Consider the following 15,310-nt stretch of genomic DNA (forward strand, 5'->3'; position numbering starts at 1 on the left):
CAACAGCACCTCTCTTCACCTCCCTCCTCACTACAAAGCAGGCCACAACTCTGTCACTCAGGCCAGAGAAGCTAATCCTGTTCAGTTGTTGGTTAGCGCTCTCACGCCGTCCCTCCGATCAGCTTGACATCTATTTCAAAGACTCAGCTGCTGGGAAAGGTCTGCAGGGAGGAGGGGCCGGGGAGACCCTGGAATGTTGTCCATTTAAAAAGAAATCTCAAGAGTTTAGATGCATAACGTGGCTTTACGCCAAGAGGAGCCGAAAACCTAACATTCCATTTAAAATTTGATGCTTTTTACCTAAATAATACCAGCGTCGCTTCAGGTCTACTAAAACTTAAACTGTTCTTTTTTTTTCTTTATTTAAAAAAAAGCAATTTATTTAAAATAACACTCACAGCTCCACAGGGTGTGTTCTGGATGGTGACAGTAAATCTCCCAGAGTTGCGACTTTTAGCAAGGACGTACTGACAGGTTGCAGAGAAGGTGTAGATCCGACCATCAAAGGACTGAAAATACATATCTCCAGTCACTGAGCACTCGCCTGCAAAGAGACGGAGACATTTTTGTTTTTTATTTGGACCTGCTTGACACTTTCGTTCTTTCCATCTGACATATCTTGTGATTTCTGGTATCTACAGAGATGAAACAAACCAGGGCAGTTGTAGTCGGTGCAGTTCCACACTCCAGCCAAGCATGTACTGAAAATGGAAGATGGCACCATGAAACAGATAATTAAAAGTGAATCAATACAGAAATAATGAAATAAATGTGGCTCATGAAGTTGCTGACCAGTTGTTGCATTCCTCCTGCAGCGTGTGTCCAGGTGGGTAAAACATGCCGTGATACTCGCAGGAGCAGTCGGATGGCATCACGCAACTCCCGTCGTCATAAATCAGACCTGAGGAAGGACGGAAGACATTGTAAGAGCTGACCAACACGCAGCTGAGACGTTGAGGGGCAGAGCAAGTCACCATCGGGACAGTAGCATCCATCCAGACATGCCAGCTTGCTGTCGATGCACGTTCGCTCCAGGTTGCAGGAAGCCGGGCAGCAGTTGATACATTCCCTGTACCCCAGACCCTCTGAACACTGCCTCTCTGCTCAGAAATAGTAGCAACATCCAATGATTCTTCAGCACAAAAGAGTAATTTAACAAAATGTTCCCTCCTTGCCTCGTGATAGCTGACTTGGTGGCAATAGGAGCATTAAACTGCTTTATTTTAGATGCTAATGAGATAAAGATACTGTATCCCCCTTTCTTAATTTACCCTTTTAAGTACTAAAAAGGCTGAACTAAAGCAGCACTGTTTTGGTTTTCAGTGGTGCACAGTTGGAAACACAAGTCAGCCGCACCACAGTGAGGAATCTGTTGCCTCCAGTCGTGCAGTGGGTGGTCAGCGTGCGCGCAGGCCCGGGCATACTCGCTGAACACCTGACATACCGCCTCACCGCTGGGGCCCGACCTTCAACAGAGTACCAAATGTAAAACTACTGGCACCAAGCAGAGCGATTGTAGTGATAAAACCACTGAGTGTTCATGAGCACCATTGGAATTTAGATTAAGGTGCAGCTTTGAATGTTCTTACGTGCAGAGGTCATTGGAGCAGCTGGCCATGTAAGACAGAGGACTGACCAGCTCGTGGCAGCTCTGAAAGGGAGGGTCCAGCAGCATCGCACACACCTCCTCCACCTTCTGCCAAGCCAGCACATCAATATCAGTCAATTCCACTTCGTCCCCGTGCAAACTGTTCCAGTTCAACGGTCGTTTTCACACTTCTCTGCCCGCTTACCAACAGGACGTGAGCATCAACTGCAGCACAGGGTGAAGGGAAACCAGAGGGAACGATGGGACACTGGGCCTCACGCGGCTCCGCTTCCACCCAGCTGTTCCCGAACATTTCTACGTCGTGAGTTAGCACACCTGGGAGGCAGACAACAAAGAGATTCTGCCTTTGCTTCTACCTACAGTACAAGTGTCACACGGATGGATGGATAGATAGAAACAACAAGGTTTCTGCCTTCTGTTATTATACTTAAATAATTCCATCTATGATGTCATCTCCTGTAGTTTTACCATAGCTCGTCCTCAGGTCATCCTGGACGTCAGCATTGAAATTCCCGCACATGCCGCAGGTTGTACCCACAAACTCCGGGCTGAGTTTGATGTAAACGGACCCACCGCCTCCCTCCCACGCCAGGGTGAAGCCTTGCTGCCGCGTCACCAACACGTACTGTGAGATCTGCTCCAGCTGCAGGTCGTGGATGCGATGAGGCAGCTGCAGACTAGACACAGACACCGCCAGGGCAGCATGGAAATCAATACTACCCTGATGTGGGGGAACTACTTGGTGTGTGTGTGATCGGGGGCATCTCGGCCACTGACCTCTGGCCTTTGAAAGTGACAGCAGTGGCGTGGAGGCGGAGCTCACCCTCCCACGGGAGGAAGATGCTGACAGAGCGTTGGCAGGTGTAAGGTGCAGAGTTACAGTGCTGATCGTTGTGGACCTGCAAACATTCAGAAAGAAAGGAGAACGATGGTGGTGAACCGTGCATGAGGTCATTATAACGGTGAACGAGGCTTGGGATGCAGATGCTAAACCGCGATGCCAGTTTAGCATCTGACAGTTTCTTCAAACGGTGGAAAATAGGTTTAAAATGCAACAGACTTTAATGTCTGTTGGCCTTAAAAGCAGCTGTTTAATGAACATTATCTAGATTAAATAAGGCTGGACATTACAAACGTTATTGTTAATTCATTTTTTTGTGCAGGGTTTGGTCTATTGCAAAAAAAAAAAAAACTGAATCTCTGCTTCTGAATATCTTCTAGATGCAAGTTTCCCTTAAGAACATTGCAATTATTCATTTGCTTTAATTAAAAATAGTGTATTTGGTCATTTCCCCTGCTCAGATATGCTACCCACTCCCTTCTCAGGAGGACAAAGTCCTGGTCTGTTGTACTTACTTTACTGGCATGCTGGGTAATTGCAGTATTTAATGGTAATTGACTTTAATAACCAGATAGCTTTCACTAATCTTCAGAATAAATCCTTCCTTTAGGCTAAGATGGAACTTCAAGAGCGCAAGAAAGGGGAGAGTGTTTTCGGACTTAAAACTGTCCGCGGCCAGATGCTGGCAGGGGGCCGAAGGCATCTGTGGAGCCTGAAGTCGGAAGTCTGCTCTAACCTGGACAACCAGGCCAGCCTGGGTGGTTTCCTCGCAGTCCCTGAGCAGCGTGTAGGTGCAACGCCCGGGGAAGTAGTAGTAGAGTCCGTCAAAGGTCTCAAAGTTGTACTGACCCCACGTCCTGCAGGTCATCTCCCTCTCAAAGCCAGGATTTGGAACTGGACAGAAGAATATTGACAGAATTTCAGAATATTTCACAAGATTTCGTCTCAACTTGGCTAAAGAAAATCAGTTCTGGTTATCAGTGTGTTTTTGTACAAACTCGATGAAAACAATTAATCTGAACTTGAATAAAGCAAAGTTAAAAAAGAAAACGACTAAAGGCTGCGTAGTTTACCTGTCTGACACCTGTGTCCAGTAGCCCGATACAAGCTGCAGTCACATGACTCTGACTGAACACACTGACCGCCGTTAAGGCAAGGAAACGCACAGGACTGGGCTGAGAGACAACACACACACACACACACACAGTTACAATGGTACTAATTAGACTGGAAACATAATCTTAAATGCTAAATGACCATTTTGAATCAGGCAGCCCATAAGAAAAACAGCTAAAATATCTTTGCTATCTTTGCCATCTGTCAGCTCTCTGCCAAATGTTCCGTTCCTGAACGCACCACCAAGCACCAAACAGGAGTAACACCATCTGCTCAGTGGGCTTGAAGCTTGTCTGCCCAGCCAGCCATGACCCCCGTAAGCCCAGGTACCACAGAGACCCAGGGTTTGTGAGGGGTGAATCAGATAAAGGCTATTCTCCTGCTGTTCAGTCCAGGAATTGTGCACGTCTGTGTGCAAGCGTGTGCGGGGAGAAGTTGGAACATTTTATAATTCATCTTAAACACCTGCCAGGTTTGCGCCAGATGAGGAGAAACTGGCCGACCTGACAAGAAACACTTAAAAGTGAGTCAGAAGAAATAAGGAAAATCTCTCGGCCTACCTGAAATTCTGCGCAGCGATGACTTTAAAGATTCTTTCGCCTGCCTGGTGAGCAGTGAAATATTGACTGGATGCTCATCTGGTGGAAAGATTGTGTTATGCTGCGATGCTGAACCGGTTAAGGACTGGTCTGTAGTGCTCAGGGGTTGGTCAGGTGGTGCTGCCTGACCAGGTGAGGCTGTTGGTGAGGATGTATGCTTGGGCTGAACACTTGTGGATGAGGTCCTGGTGGGGGGTGGGAGGTGTGATGGGACTGGACTGCTTTCAGATGGGCTTGTTTGCACTTCCTGGAGAGGTGACTGGCTTGACTTCGTACTAGACTGGTCAGTAAAGGCGGCGGGGCTGCTGTGTGCTGACTGACTGACTGGTTCTACATTGGCCAGCGTTGGGCTCATTTTTTCCGCACTAACCGCCGACTGCCTTGGTGGTGCTGGGATAGTTGACCACTGGCTGCCTGGTTTTACGGTGAAATTTGGTTGTGAGCGGCTGGACGGTATCGCGGCTGTTGGCAATTGGTCAGTAATCTTTGTTGGGGGTTGAACCGGAGGGCTTTGGCTGCCTGTTCGGCCAGTTAGCATTGTAGCGGCCGGTGACTGACTGCTTCCTGTCAGGCTCGATCGGCCGGCTGATGCTGCGTTGAGTGACGGCTGACGTGAAATAACTGGCGTGTTTGTGTGGCCGTTGGTCTCTGCGGCCATGGGAGAAGTTGTTTTTGCATTTTTCTGGGACACACTGGTTATTGATGTGACGGTAACTAATGGGTTCGGTGCTAATGAGCTGGACCGAGCTGGGTCGAATTGTGGCGTTTCAGTTGGCGGTTGAGCATGCGACGGCTCAGCAAGTTCTACGAGCGCTGGAGAAGGAACGGTTGTCGCTGCACTCCCCAGCGATCGGCTAGCTGGAACCGTGCTAGGTGGTGAGCGGCCGCTTGGTGTCGGGGTGTCTGGAGATTTGGTGGAGAACTTTGAGCTAGTTTGGGACCGGTTGGATTTGAGCTCAGTTGCATTTTGACTGGACGATGCTGCGCTGCCGAGCAACCGGTTGGGCGAAGTTGATGGTGTCTGACTAGCCTGGTTGGAGCTGAGGGTCCACGAGGAGGTCCCGTTGGACGTCACATTTGACCCGGCACTCCAGTTCACTCGCAACTGGCCGCCGGGGGGTGGACTGGGCTGTGTAGTGGCAGATACATGGAGGGAAAGAAACTGTATTAACATGACTGCTGCAGGAAGAAGCTTCATTCATATTCGTGTGATTCAAGTCTGAGGAGGCTGAAACAGGCTGATCACACCTCTCTTTATGAAATAATCATGTTTAAAATAAAAAAAAAAATTAAAAAAACCCTTTAGATTCTACAATTCTTTATTTGGGTTATGGTTGAAAAGAATAAAGGGCAGCACCTGAGGCAGCCCTGGGAAAAGAAGAACCCACAGAGAGAAAAGAGTTGTCATCCAGCCATCATTCACAACTCCTCTGTGACTTCCAACCCAGTTTTCCCATCCAGGCGGACCACCCCACCCTCCCCCACCCTCTCCCTGGTGTGTTTTCCCACGTCAGAGGAATCAGACGATGATACGGAGAAAGGAGACGAGTCGCTTTCTGCTTTCTGGAACTTGTTTCAGTGGTTTGCAGAACTCCTAAAGACTGTGAAGAATCACGGGAGCGGCACTAGAATTAAAGATCCTAAAGCTTCTCCCACACCTTGGACACCTGAGCTCTCAAACTTTCACTACAAAGGGCAGGACAAAAGCAGATGGCGAGGGGACACAAGGGGCTGGAGACGCTAAATTATTAATCAAACATGAGTATCAGGGATCGGAGACACAGGAACACAGCAATGTCCACCCAGCTGTCACCGTGATTGTGGAGTCAAAGCTCAAAGATGTGACATGTGATAGATGAGCTCTGTGACCTGCGCTGCTAATTGTTCTATAAGTTATCCATAACCCCTTTAGCTTTGGACGGCATTTTCACGCCTTTGCGAGGTAAAAGACACCCGGACAAAGGGACGACCGCATTCAGGCCAACGAACCTGCCAATAGGGGACGGAGGAGACAACGGGGAAGCCTGTTGGGACTCCCTCGTATGCATGTTCCCATTAGGGGAGTGTAAATTAGGAGTCAATATCTTTATGTGTCATCGAGGTATGGTTGCCGCCTGCTCTCATGGGAAGCGATTGTTTTCTACATAAAACGCATTCAAACACATTAAAGAGAACAACAGTCAACATCCCATATGTAACTACATGATGGAGGTTGATACTGGAACTCTTCTCTCTTCTCTCCATCGTTGCTGTGTTAGTTTTTTTGGCGGGGGGCTGGGGGGCTGGGGGGGGGGGGGGGGATTCTGGCTGCGTGTTTGCCGTACGGAGCAGCTCCATCAGCATCAATGATCAATGTGGCTGCCTACCTGCCCTCCCTGGGAAGTGGTGTCCCATTTCGGCTGCTTTATACTGGTGCTCCCACTGTTGGGACAGAGAGAACAAGGAGAGGATTGTTCCTGCTGCATATTACCCCCCCTCGTACCATGAACCCACCACCGACCAGGAATCAACCCATCAAAAAAAAAAAATCAATCAACCAGAAAAGGAAAACTATCAAGGCCATAACAAATTCACTCCACTTGCAGCTTATTCTAATCAATTCTGGAAGATATTGGGGAAAATTACACATCCTAGTTGATTTCCTTTCAGAAAATTAAATTACCAGTAAATTTAAGGGTTTTTTTGTATTGTTTGTTTCACAGAAAAATTGTATTTCAACTGATTTATTTGTCAACGGTTTCCATTCACTCTTTTACTTCAGTTCAGTAATAAAGGCCGTCATCAGTAATTAGCTCAAATCTGTGTGCTGCACAAGATGAGTGCTTAAAAGAAGCAACTTTTAAGACAACAAAAATGAATCCATGTCATCAGTAAATTCAAAAAGATCTACTCACTTATTGAATTGACTGGAAAAGTTCTCTCTCTTAACACTCCAGGACAGATGTGCTAATAAATAAGGACATTAAAGATGTCACAATAACAATCAATATAAATGATAAAATGATAAAACTGGGGAGAAAAGTTTACTCCAATCAAGACAAAAAGCTGCTTTGACTTCACCTAAATTAGGATGAAAAATATCTTTCTCCCGCGGTATTTAATTGAAATTGATACCTTTTAAAGAGACTGCGGCTGACACTCACCTTGATAAATTAAAACAAAATACACAAATAAAGAGTAAAAACGTCCTAAATAGGAATCCATTCGTGTTTCCTGGACCCGCAGTCAGCCCGGTTTAGACAGCATCACCTGGTGAAAACCCCTCGGCTGGACTTCCGATGCTCCCCGCGCTGCTCCATCCGGCTCACCTGCGAGCGGCCCGCGGCCCCTCAAGAAGCGACGCACCTGCTCATTAGCATAATATATGCAGATATGGTGGGCGGGGCGAGAAAGGCCCACTAACGTCCAGAGTAGCTAATAAATAAATCGTTCTGTTGTTCAAGCAGAATTTGTCTTCCATTACTATAGTTGCTAGGCAACAATATTTGGAGAGCTATTCAATGCTTTGAAAGTTATGTCCAATAATATAAAGCAAAATATAACTGTTGTAAGTGGTTGTTCTAACGCTACAATTAATTAAAATATTTACCAACTTTTACTATTTCTGAGGAAAGGTTCACGTTTTTGCAAAGATGAGCTCGGCTTTTTCCAAAAATTAGGATTTGACGTTTTTTTTCTCATTCAAATAAGAGCCTCTCCTGTAAATATATTGAATCATTTTTACGCCCCCAAGTGTAGGTTCAATTTAAACTAGACTAAAATGATCATTGGAGTCAGCACTCTGATGCAGCGCTTCTTCCTGGTTTGGATCAGTCACTAGTTCAAGAATTCTTGTTAGGATTAAGTTACAACTAACAAGTCGGGAAAAATGAGAGGCGAGAGGGAGCAGTGGGCGGGGCTAAAGCTACAATGACGGATCAATTAATCAGCACTTCATTAGCAGACATCATGGTTTTAAATGTTTACTCAGTGGAGCTGGACTATAGCAGTCTAAGGTGACACACAGTGGAATTTTACATCTTTATACACAGGAGACTGATCGATACAAACTGTACAAACAAGTTTATAACAAATTCATAATCAAAAGGAAAATCTATAGTTTGATGTATTGGAAAGGGCTGATGTGTTTCAAAAGCAAGAAAATTAAAAAATACAAATCACAGATTATTGTGCTAAAATGTTTTTCCTCCAGTCACATTCACAAAATTAATAACTGAATTATTAATTACCGTAGTCCTATGGGACACCTAAAACTATCATGGTCATAGTTTGTTCAAGGTGACAGCATGGCAGCTCGTAAACAAACCCCAAAATCTGTTTATGTTAGCCGGAAATTAGCAGCAGCATGTACCAACATGGATGTGATATAATTGAAATATAAAGCAAAAAAGACAACCTTTTCATTTTAACTCAAAAGGCAAAAAAAAGGAGAAATAACTTTAGATGGCATTAGATCACAAAAAAAGTCCATAACATCTCACAGGTGAAACATCGGCAATTAAAAAAAATGCATAAATATACAGTTTTGTTCAAAAAAGATTCACCCACCCTTTGAAATATTTGTTGAGAGCGGTAGAAGGTACCTACAGAATTGTAAGGTCTGTTGCAGGTTTATCTTTTTTATAGGTTTATTCTGTCTCTTAATGCTTTAGAGGCCACCCAAACGCTCATTAGATCAGGCGCTGGTCTTCTCCCATCCAAAGAACCCTTAAGTGACACAGCAGATGTCTCTGGATGGAGAATCCTGCCCACAGAATCATACATGCTGTATTATCTGGACCGGTGGTTTGCAAGCAGGAAGTCCTTGTCCTTGCAGGTTATGCAGAGTTTGAGGTTTCTGAGTGAACCACCAGCAGTGTAGAACGCCCAGATGCCCATAACCAACAGGATGACGTAGGTGGGGACAAGACTATTAACATACGCAGGGTTCTGGAAGGTCTGTGCAAAAAAAGGAAAAAACAAATTTACATCTAAATGTTTAGTCACCATTAAACCAGATTTCAAGTAAGTTATATTAGCGTTAAACCCCCCAAAAATGATTTAATTGAAGTTTTAGTCCACTAGATGGTGGTCTTTGCTCAATGTCTGGTTTAAAGTCTTTTAAATATGGCTCTAGGGTTTGAAGGAGATTAAAAATGACTCATATGCCAACGCCACATGCCAACACAAGCTTATGTAAACTGGTGACTAAAACCAGTTTGTAGAAGAGTGTGAACTTTACAGTTCAACCAGTTCAACCAGTAACAGCTGCTCCCTGCTTTACTGCTGCAGCGGCACCTTTGACATCTATCTAGGTACATTGAAAAATCCTTCAAAACAACTCACTAGACAGGAAACGGCGAGGTGGCTGATGACCACGGCAGCTACGGCCCACCAGCGCTGCTTCTCACAGGCGTCGAAGAAGACGACCCCCCAGAACATGTGGAGCAGGATGATGGCCATGGTCATAAAGGCTGGAAAAAGGGTAAAGGCTCTTACATGCTGTTCCTCTGCAGTAGCTATTCATAGTATTAAAATCACCCCTACCTGAGGACAGGAAATAGTACTGAGAGTCTCCATGTATCCCCACGGTCCCCGGACCCACAGAGTCAGCCAGGATGTTCACCACAGAGAACGCGCCGCTCATGAATCCAAAACCAAGTCCAGACACTGCCGCAAAACAAAGATTTTGATTCTTTAAAATGAGCATATTACAAATTAGCAACAGAACAATAGCAGGAATGATCAATTAGTGGGAATATAACATTTGCGATGTGTTAAATATACATCATACATGTTAATATACTGTCGTACATTAACCGTACCATAGGCCAGCTGTCGAATGGAGATTGGCATAGTTTCCTCCTGACTGAGAGTGAGGAGGCCTTCATTCGCCTTTCTGTAAGACAAACGTGATATTTGGTTTTTTTTTTAGTAAACAGGATGTTTTGGGTGGAAATGCAAAACTTTAGTTCTGTTTGAGCTGCCCGTAAATAGAACGCAGACCAGGGGTCGGCAACCCAAAATGTTGGAAGAGCCATATTGGACCAAAAAAACAAGAAAGAAATCTGTCTGGAGCCGCAAAAAATTAAAGCCTTATATAGGGCTTATAATAAAGGCAACACATGCGGTAAGTGTCTATATTAGCTGTATTACCTACTTTCCAAATGATAAGTAGGCTACAAATACATAATGAGCATTCATGATGAAATGTTTATTTTCCCTGCAGCATCCTGGAGAGAATGACGCCCCACGTGGCCACTCTGCTGTACAATGGAGCTTTAAGTTTACCTTCCATTATAATGACATGTTGAAATTAAATATTTATTATACACCTTTATACAGCATTGGAAAACTTTAAGAATGTTTGTCACGTTTTTCCTCATACAGAAATTATATTAAAACAATTTCCATTTTCATATTTTTGAAAAAGCTCCAGGAAGCCACTAGGGCGGCGCCAAAGAGCCGCATGCGGCTCCAGAGCCGCGGGTTGCCGAGCCCTGGCCTCCAGAGTGGAGCGCCTCGAAAAACATCATTTCAGGTTTTCCACCCAATACTGTTGAGAACTACTAAATAAACATGAGGGTGACCAAGAGGACTTTCAAGACTAGTAAACAACAATTGAAGGCTGAAATTGGCACAACAACCACTTATAAAAAAGATAATAAGTAATAACTGAATTCTTTTGAAACGCATGATGTGGTTCGATTTTAAAGAGGAACTATGAAATTCCTTAGAATGACAGCAACACATTCAAGATTTACTCAAAAGTCACAAATTAATCAGACAGTAACTTACTTCAGCAGCTTATAATAACCGAAGCGGAAGGTTTCCTGCAGCACCACAGACAGCACAACTCCAAAGATCAGGAGACCTTTCTGCTGAGAAGCACTTTCCTTGTTACTGATTTGGACAGAAATGAACCAAACCAGAGAGGACAACAGGAGAGACACCAGCCAGAAGAACGCTCTGAGAGGGGGGGAAAAACGATAAAGACATTTGTTTGGAAAACAAGAATCACTTCACTAATTGTTTTAATGACAGTTAATACTTCTGCAAACATACAAGATATGATTATCACTGTGCTGTAGGTCAACACTTTTTTTTAACCTGCTTAAATGTTTCGCAATTAAACGCAATAAGCGCTAGATAAACGCTGGGCGTGACAGATGTGAAGTTCAGTGGTCCACCGAACACTGTATTCACAATACATGACTGCAAAACGCTCACATACGCCTGAACAAATTGAAAATACTTTATAAAAGCATGAAGCTGTGTTACAAGTAGGTCTATTAAGGGAATTCACTAAGCCTTTTTTTGTAAAAGAGGTGTGTCCGAAAACGGAAGCAAGCTAATGTGTTGCTAGGGAAGCTGTCCCTGTAAGTTAGCAGGATAGCACCGGTAAATTAAGTTTTAAATGATGACGCTGAACTGTTGTCGCCATCTTTTATTGATCACATGACACGATTTAAAGCAAGTTTACTATTCTTAGGGGAGGGAAAAACTTACCCTGCTATCAGGAAAATGACTCGCAGCGGCTCCCGAGCGATAGTAAACACAAAAAGGGAGATGGCTGGGCCGAAGGCGATGAAGGTGCAGCCGAAGAACACCGCGGCCGTCATTGTCACTCTTCGCGTTCGTAAACAGCAGCGTTAAAATACCTCGTCTTCTCTTCAAGACCAATTTAACATGTATTTGTCTTTAAATCGTAGCTAATAGCTTAAAGGTCCAGCTAGCTTTGACTTCCTCGAGCTCCCAGATCACGGTGGCGGCGTCTTCACGTGACGTCACGTGTCATCACATGACCACGGATTTTTAAAAAAACTTTATTGTAACCGGCAAGACAGACAATGTGTTTAAACTGTAGGGGCTTTGTATATACCGGTATGTATATACAGTATTTCATTAGATAACAAATTACCTTGCATGTCAATACTTTCTCTTGATTGTATTATTATCTGATATGATTTCATTTTAATTAGTTATAAGTTATAATAGTTAAATAATAGTTATAAAAAGTTATAGAAAGTTATAGAGTTAGAGTTATAGAGTAGAGGTTCCATATGTATTATAGCATATTTATACCTTACCACTCTTCCGCTATGTTACACTTGCTGTGGGTACTCTGCGTGCTTTTGGTCTGCTTTGAGTCTGTGACCACAAACCCACACCCAAGGATTTACTGACTCATTTTTGGAAATGAAAGATCTTTAAAGATCAGTTCATTACAGCTTCATGTTTCATGCACTGTCACTATGGTGTGTTTAATAGTTAGTTTATATTTATTTTCTTTTATAGTGTGTTTTATTTATCCATTGCAGTATGCATGTGTTCTGTTACAGCACATTCATTAAATGGTCTGTATAAAGAACATAGAAGAACACCACAATCCATATTTTTTCCAGCATTTGTGCACTCTTCCAAATTGACTCAGTACTAAGAGAAATTATTGGTCCGGTAATGCAGTACAGTCTCTGTCTCAAACATCTTCTTCCTGCCGTCCATGCCAGCCTTGTCTTCAATGTTCTTCCTCCAGTCTCCTGTTTGCTTCTCCTAAAGAAGCAGAATGCACAATAATACAGTCAAAAAAATCTTGATCTTGATCTTCTTTAGCCTGTTTGAAGTTTGGCTTCAGGTTGTCTGGTAAAACAAAGCACCCACCTCCTCTTTCTGCTCCTTTTTGACCTGCTTCAGATTGGCCCTGAGATCCATAGACACTTTGTGTTTGGAGCCCAACAGAGCAGCCAGCATAGCGTCGGCCGACATCCGCACCCTTTTGAGGACTGGCTTCTTAAAATACTTCCCGCTCAGATCCTGAACCTTCGATTTCAGGTCATCAATCTAAAGGAAGGAGATGGCTACTGAGACGTATACAGGTAGGACATGACGGGGTACAGACGTGGGGTGTACCTCCTTGTTGGACTTTTTAACTTTGAGCTCCATGTCGTATCGCTCCTCATCCACCAGATCGATCTGCTTGTGAAGTTTCCGACACAGTTCCTGGAAATGAGGAGTAAGTAAGGTTGAATCGTTATGTTGCCTTGATATGTTGCTTTGCTGAAATTTAGATTTAAGATTCTAGAGGCAGGTGTACCTGGAGCGACTGCATGCTGTCTGGGATGGAGAGGGTGGGGCACTGCTGCTTCAGGTACTTCCTCTTCTCCTCCGCTACTCTCTGTGCCTCCTCTTCCAACATGGCCTCACCGATTTGCAGCAGCAAGTTCTGACGGGAAAATGAGGTGACTATAAAATGTTTGGTTTAGAGATTTATTTTTTAAAGCATGGTAATGCATGGCATTCTTTTTTTTTGTCTAAATAAGCTTGCTTTATCTAACGAAACATATGTTCTGCTCTTCTCTGCTTTCTGCAGAGTAAATCTCTTCAAAAGGGTTTCAAGCTGAACCCTTTGAACCAATAGTTTGTTCTGAACTTTTCTTCTAGCAATAAATAAGCCCTTATTTTGGGATTCTGAGGTTTTGTTTCTTTTTCAGAAAAATATGATGTTATTCACGAACTAAACAGTCCAGCATCCCTGGAAACGTGCTCATCACTCCAAAAAGAATGTGTCATTTTGATGTCAAAGCAGTTAATTCTAAGCAAGCAAGGTCGTGTGGTGGTAGCTCAGTCTGTTGGGAACTGGGCTGAGAAGCAGCGGCTTCTTGGTTCAAGCCCCTGTGCAGACAAACCATGGAAGGTGTTCTGGTAGCAAGGGAAGGTGCCAGAACACCTTCAGACCCACACTACAATGGTATCCTTGAGCAAGTTAATGAATCCACAAAGGTTTATATAGGGCCCTGCATGGGATGGACCTGCCTTCACCCATTGTGACCCCCAAAGGGATAAAGCAGTTAAGAGGACAAGCCAAGATGCTTAATTCTGCTTTAACAGCACTTATGAATGTGTGACTTTATGTTTAAATAAAGAAAATACAAAGTTCAGGCCGCCGCCATCTTACTCTACCTTAAGCTGATTCCTCCGAGTCGATGACATCTTTTTCCTGCAGAGACAGAGGAGAAAGAAAACAATCACTGATGATTACTGCTGATGCTTTATGCTTTTCAAGCTGACACTCACTCCGCCATCCTGACTGCAGCTTCCTGCCTACAGAAAGAGAAGAATGGCAATACCAGTGCTTTGTGCTCTATTTATAGTTTCTGTGCATGTCTGCGGTGTGTATGCGTGCGCGTGAGCTGCACCAGTTGTCTTCGGCTGGGTCGGTGGGAGCAGCTGAGACTCAAACAGATGCTTGAGGAATTTCTTTTGGGAACTATCTTGAGATGATTTAGGGCCAGGAAACAGCTTCAATCCAATTAAGGCTGCTGTGTGTTTGACTAAATTTGGTTTGGTTGAAGGATCAGCTAATCAGCCACAATGAAACCACCAGAGTGGTGCTGATCAGGGCTTCTGCGTCCTCCTGCAAGTAACCCTTGAGATGATTGTCATTATTATTGTATTGAAAAAATATATAAATTCTACTTCAATCTTTTTTTTTTTTAGGATGCAAGAAATGCAATGTGAAATGTTGCTTATGTTCAACTCCAACAGGTAGACGTCAACAGGTTTTAGGATAAGGACAAGGATAAATGTTTGAACAATCTTTGAACAAAATCTTTACTATCTTAAAGAGGACTCTGAAATTCTAATTTCATTGTTTGGTTGCCAACTGCTACCATGTTAAACTGACAAAATAAAAAATATTAATGTCATAACAGTATTATTCAACCTTCAAGTATAATTATATTTATATAATAGTTAGAAATCTAGAAGAATAACATTGTGGTGAAGATGATTTGTCATTTGACATTTTAGATAAGGTGAAGGCTGATAATTTGAAAAAGTCGGGATGTTTTTCTTCCTTTGTTTTTGTTTGAATGTTTTTCATTCCGAGTCTGATGACAGACACATTTGAAACCCTCTTGTTGGATAGTGACTCACTAACAATTTAAATTGAACTGTTAAAGTAAATAGAAAATAAAAGGGTTTGGGGTTTATTGGTGTGTGAATTCTGCAGGAAAGTGTCGGTGGTGATGAGCCAGAAAAAGCCTCCCAGCTGCTGTCTGCTCTAAACTGGGAGGATTTATTGCTCTTCTTGGTCCCATTCAGCTGCTCCATCCACACAGGCACGCACGTGCGTGCACACATAATAGCTGTTTTTACGGGTTTACT

At 43.7% G+C, this 15,310-nt stretch overlaps 4 protein-coding genes across 4 annotated transcripts in view; all 4 read right to left on the reverse strand.

Moving 5' to 3' along the window:
• The window catches only part of otog (otogelin), a 28,468-nt gene extending 23,432 nt beyond the window's left edge, over nucleotides 1-5,036 (reverse strand). Inside the window, exons 1-12 of the mRNA XM_029846257.1 lie at nucleotides 4,127-5,036; nucleotides 3,524-3,625; nucleotides 3,187-3,344; nucleotides 2,387-2,508; nucleotides 2,078-2,286; nucleotides 1,794-1,924; nucleotides 1,590-1,696; nucleotides 1,357-1,466; nucleotides 975-1,100; nucleotides 793-901; nucleotides 655-701; nucleotides 399-544 (exon numbers count right to left, since the gene is read on the reverse strand). Coding sequence (XP_029702117.1) covers nucleotides 399-544; nucleotides 655-701; nucleotides 793-901; nucleotides 975-1,100; nucleotides 1,357-1,466; nucleotides 1,590-1,696; nucleotides 1,794-1,924; nucleotides 2,078-2,286; nucleotides 2,387-2,508; nucleotides 3,187-3,344; nucleotides 3,524-3,625; nucleotides 4,127-4,823 — 2,064 coding nt within the window. The 5' untranslated portion in view covers nucleotides 4,824-5,036. The remainder of the gene's footprint in view (nucleotides 1-398; nucleotides 545-654; nucleotides 702-792; nucleotides 902-974; nucleotides 1,101-1,356; nucleotides 1,467-1,589; nucleotides 1,697-1,793; nucleotides 1,925-2,077; nucleotides 2,287-2,386; nucleotides 2,509-3,186; nucleotides 3,345-3,523; nucleotides 3,626-4,126) is intronic.
• On the reverse strand, nucleotides 4,895-7,626 carry LOC115251995 (putative protein TPRXL). Its single transcript, XM_029846085.1, has 5 exons — nucleotides 7,309-7,626; nucleotides 7,060-7,111; nucleotides 6,532-6,586; nucleotides 5,031-5,294; nucleotides 4,895-4,969 (listed from the first exon to the last, which is right to left on the reverse strand). Exons 1-5 carry the CDS (start codon nucleotides 7,367-7,369, stop codon nucleotides 4,895-4,897), a joined length of 507 nt encoding a protein of 168 aa, XP_029701945.1. The 5' UTR covers nucleotides 7,370-7,626.
• A 487-nt stretch (nucleotides 7,627-8,113) lies between these two features.
• Nucleotides 8,114-11,959, reverse strand: aph1b (APH1B gamma secretase subunit). Its single transcript, XM_003969613.3, has 6 exons — nucleotides 11,654-11,959; nucleotides 10,943-11,113; nucleotides 9,970-10,043; nucleotides 9,692-9,814; nucleotides 9,491-9,618; nucleotides 8,114-9,103 (listed from the first exon to the last, which is right to left on the reverse strand). The coding sequence occupies exons 1-6, from the start codon at nucleotides 11,764-11,766 to the stop codon at nucleotides 8,936-8,938; spliced, it is 777 nt and encodes a 258-aa protein (XP_003969662.1). The 5' UTR covers nucleotides 11,767-11,959; the 3' UTR covers nucleotides 8,114-8,935.
• Nucleotides 11,960-12,338: 379 nt separating this feature from the next.
• LOC101063740 (troponin I, fast skeletal muscle) lies at nucleotides 12,339-14,327 on the reverse strand. Its single transcript, XM_011609845.2, has 6 exons — nucleotides 14,219-14,327; nucleotides 14,105-14,141; nucleotides 13,239-13,367; nucleotides 13,055-13,144; nucleotides 12,806-12,985; nucleotides 12,339-12,697 (listed from the first exon to the last, which is right to left on the reverse strand). Exons 1-6 carry the CDS (start codon nucleotides 14,224-14,226, stop codon nucleotides 12,581-12,583), a joined length of 561 nt encoding a protein of 186 aa, XP_011608147.2. The 5' UTR covers nucleotides 14,227-14,327; the 3' UTR covers nucleotides 12,339-12,580.
• Between the last annotated feature and the right edge of the window lie 983 nt (nucleotides 14,328-15,310).

The sequence above is a fragment of the Takifugu rubripes genome, chromosome 13, assembly GCF_901000725.2.
Source record: "Takifugu rubripes chromosome 13, fTakRub1.2, whole genome shotgun sequence".
NCBI classification, from domain to species: Eukaryota; Metazoa; Chordata; class Actinopteri; order Tetraodontiformes; family Tetraodontidae; genus Takifugu; species Takifugu rubripes.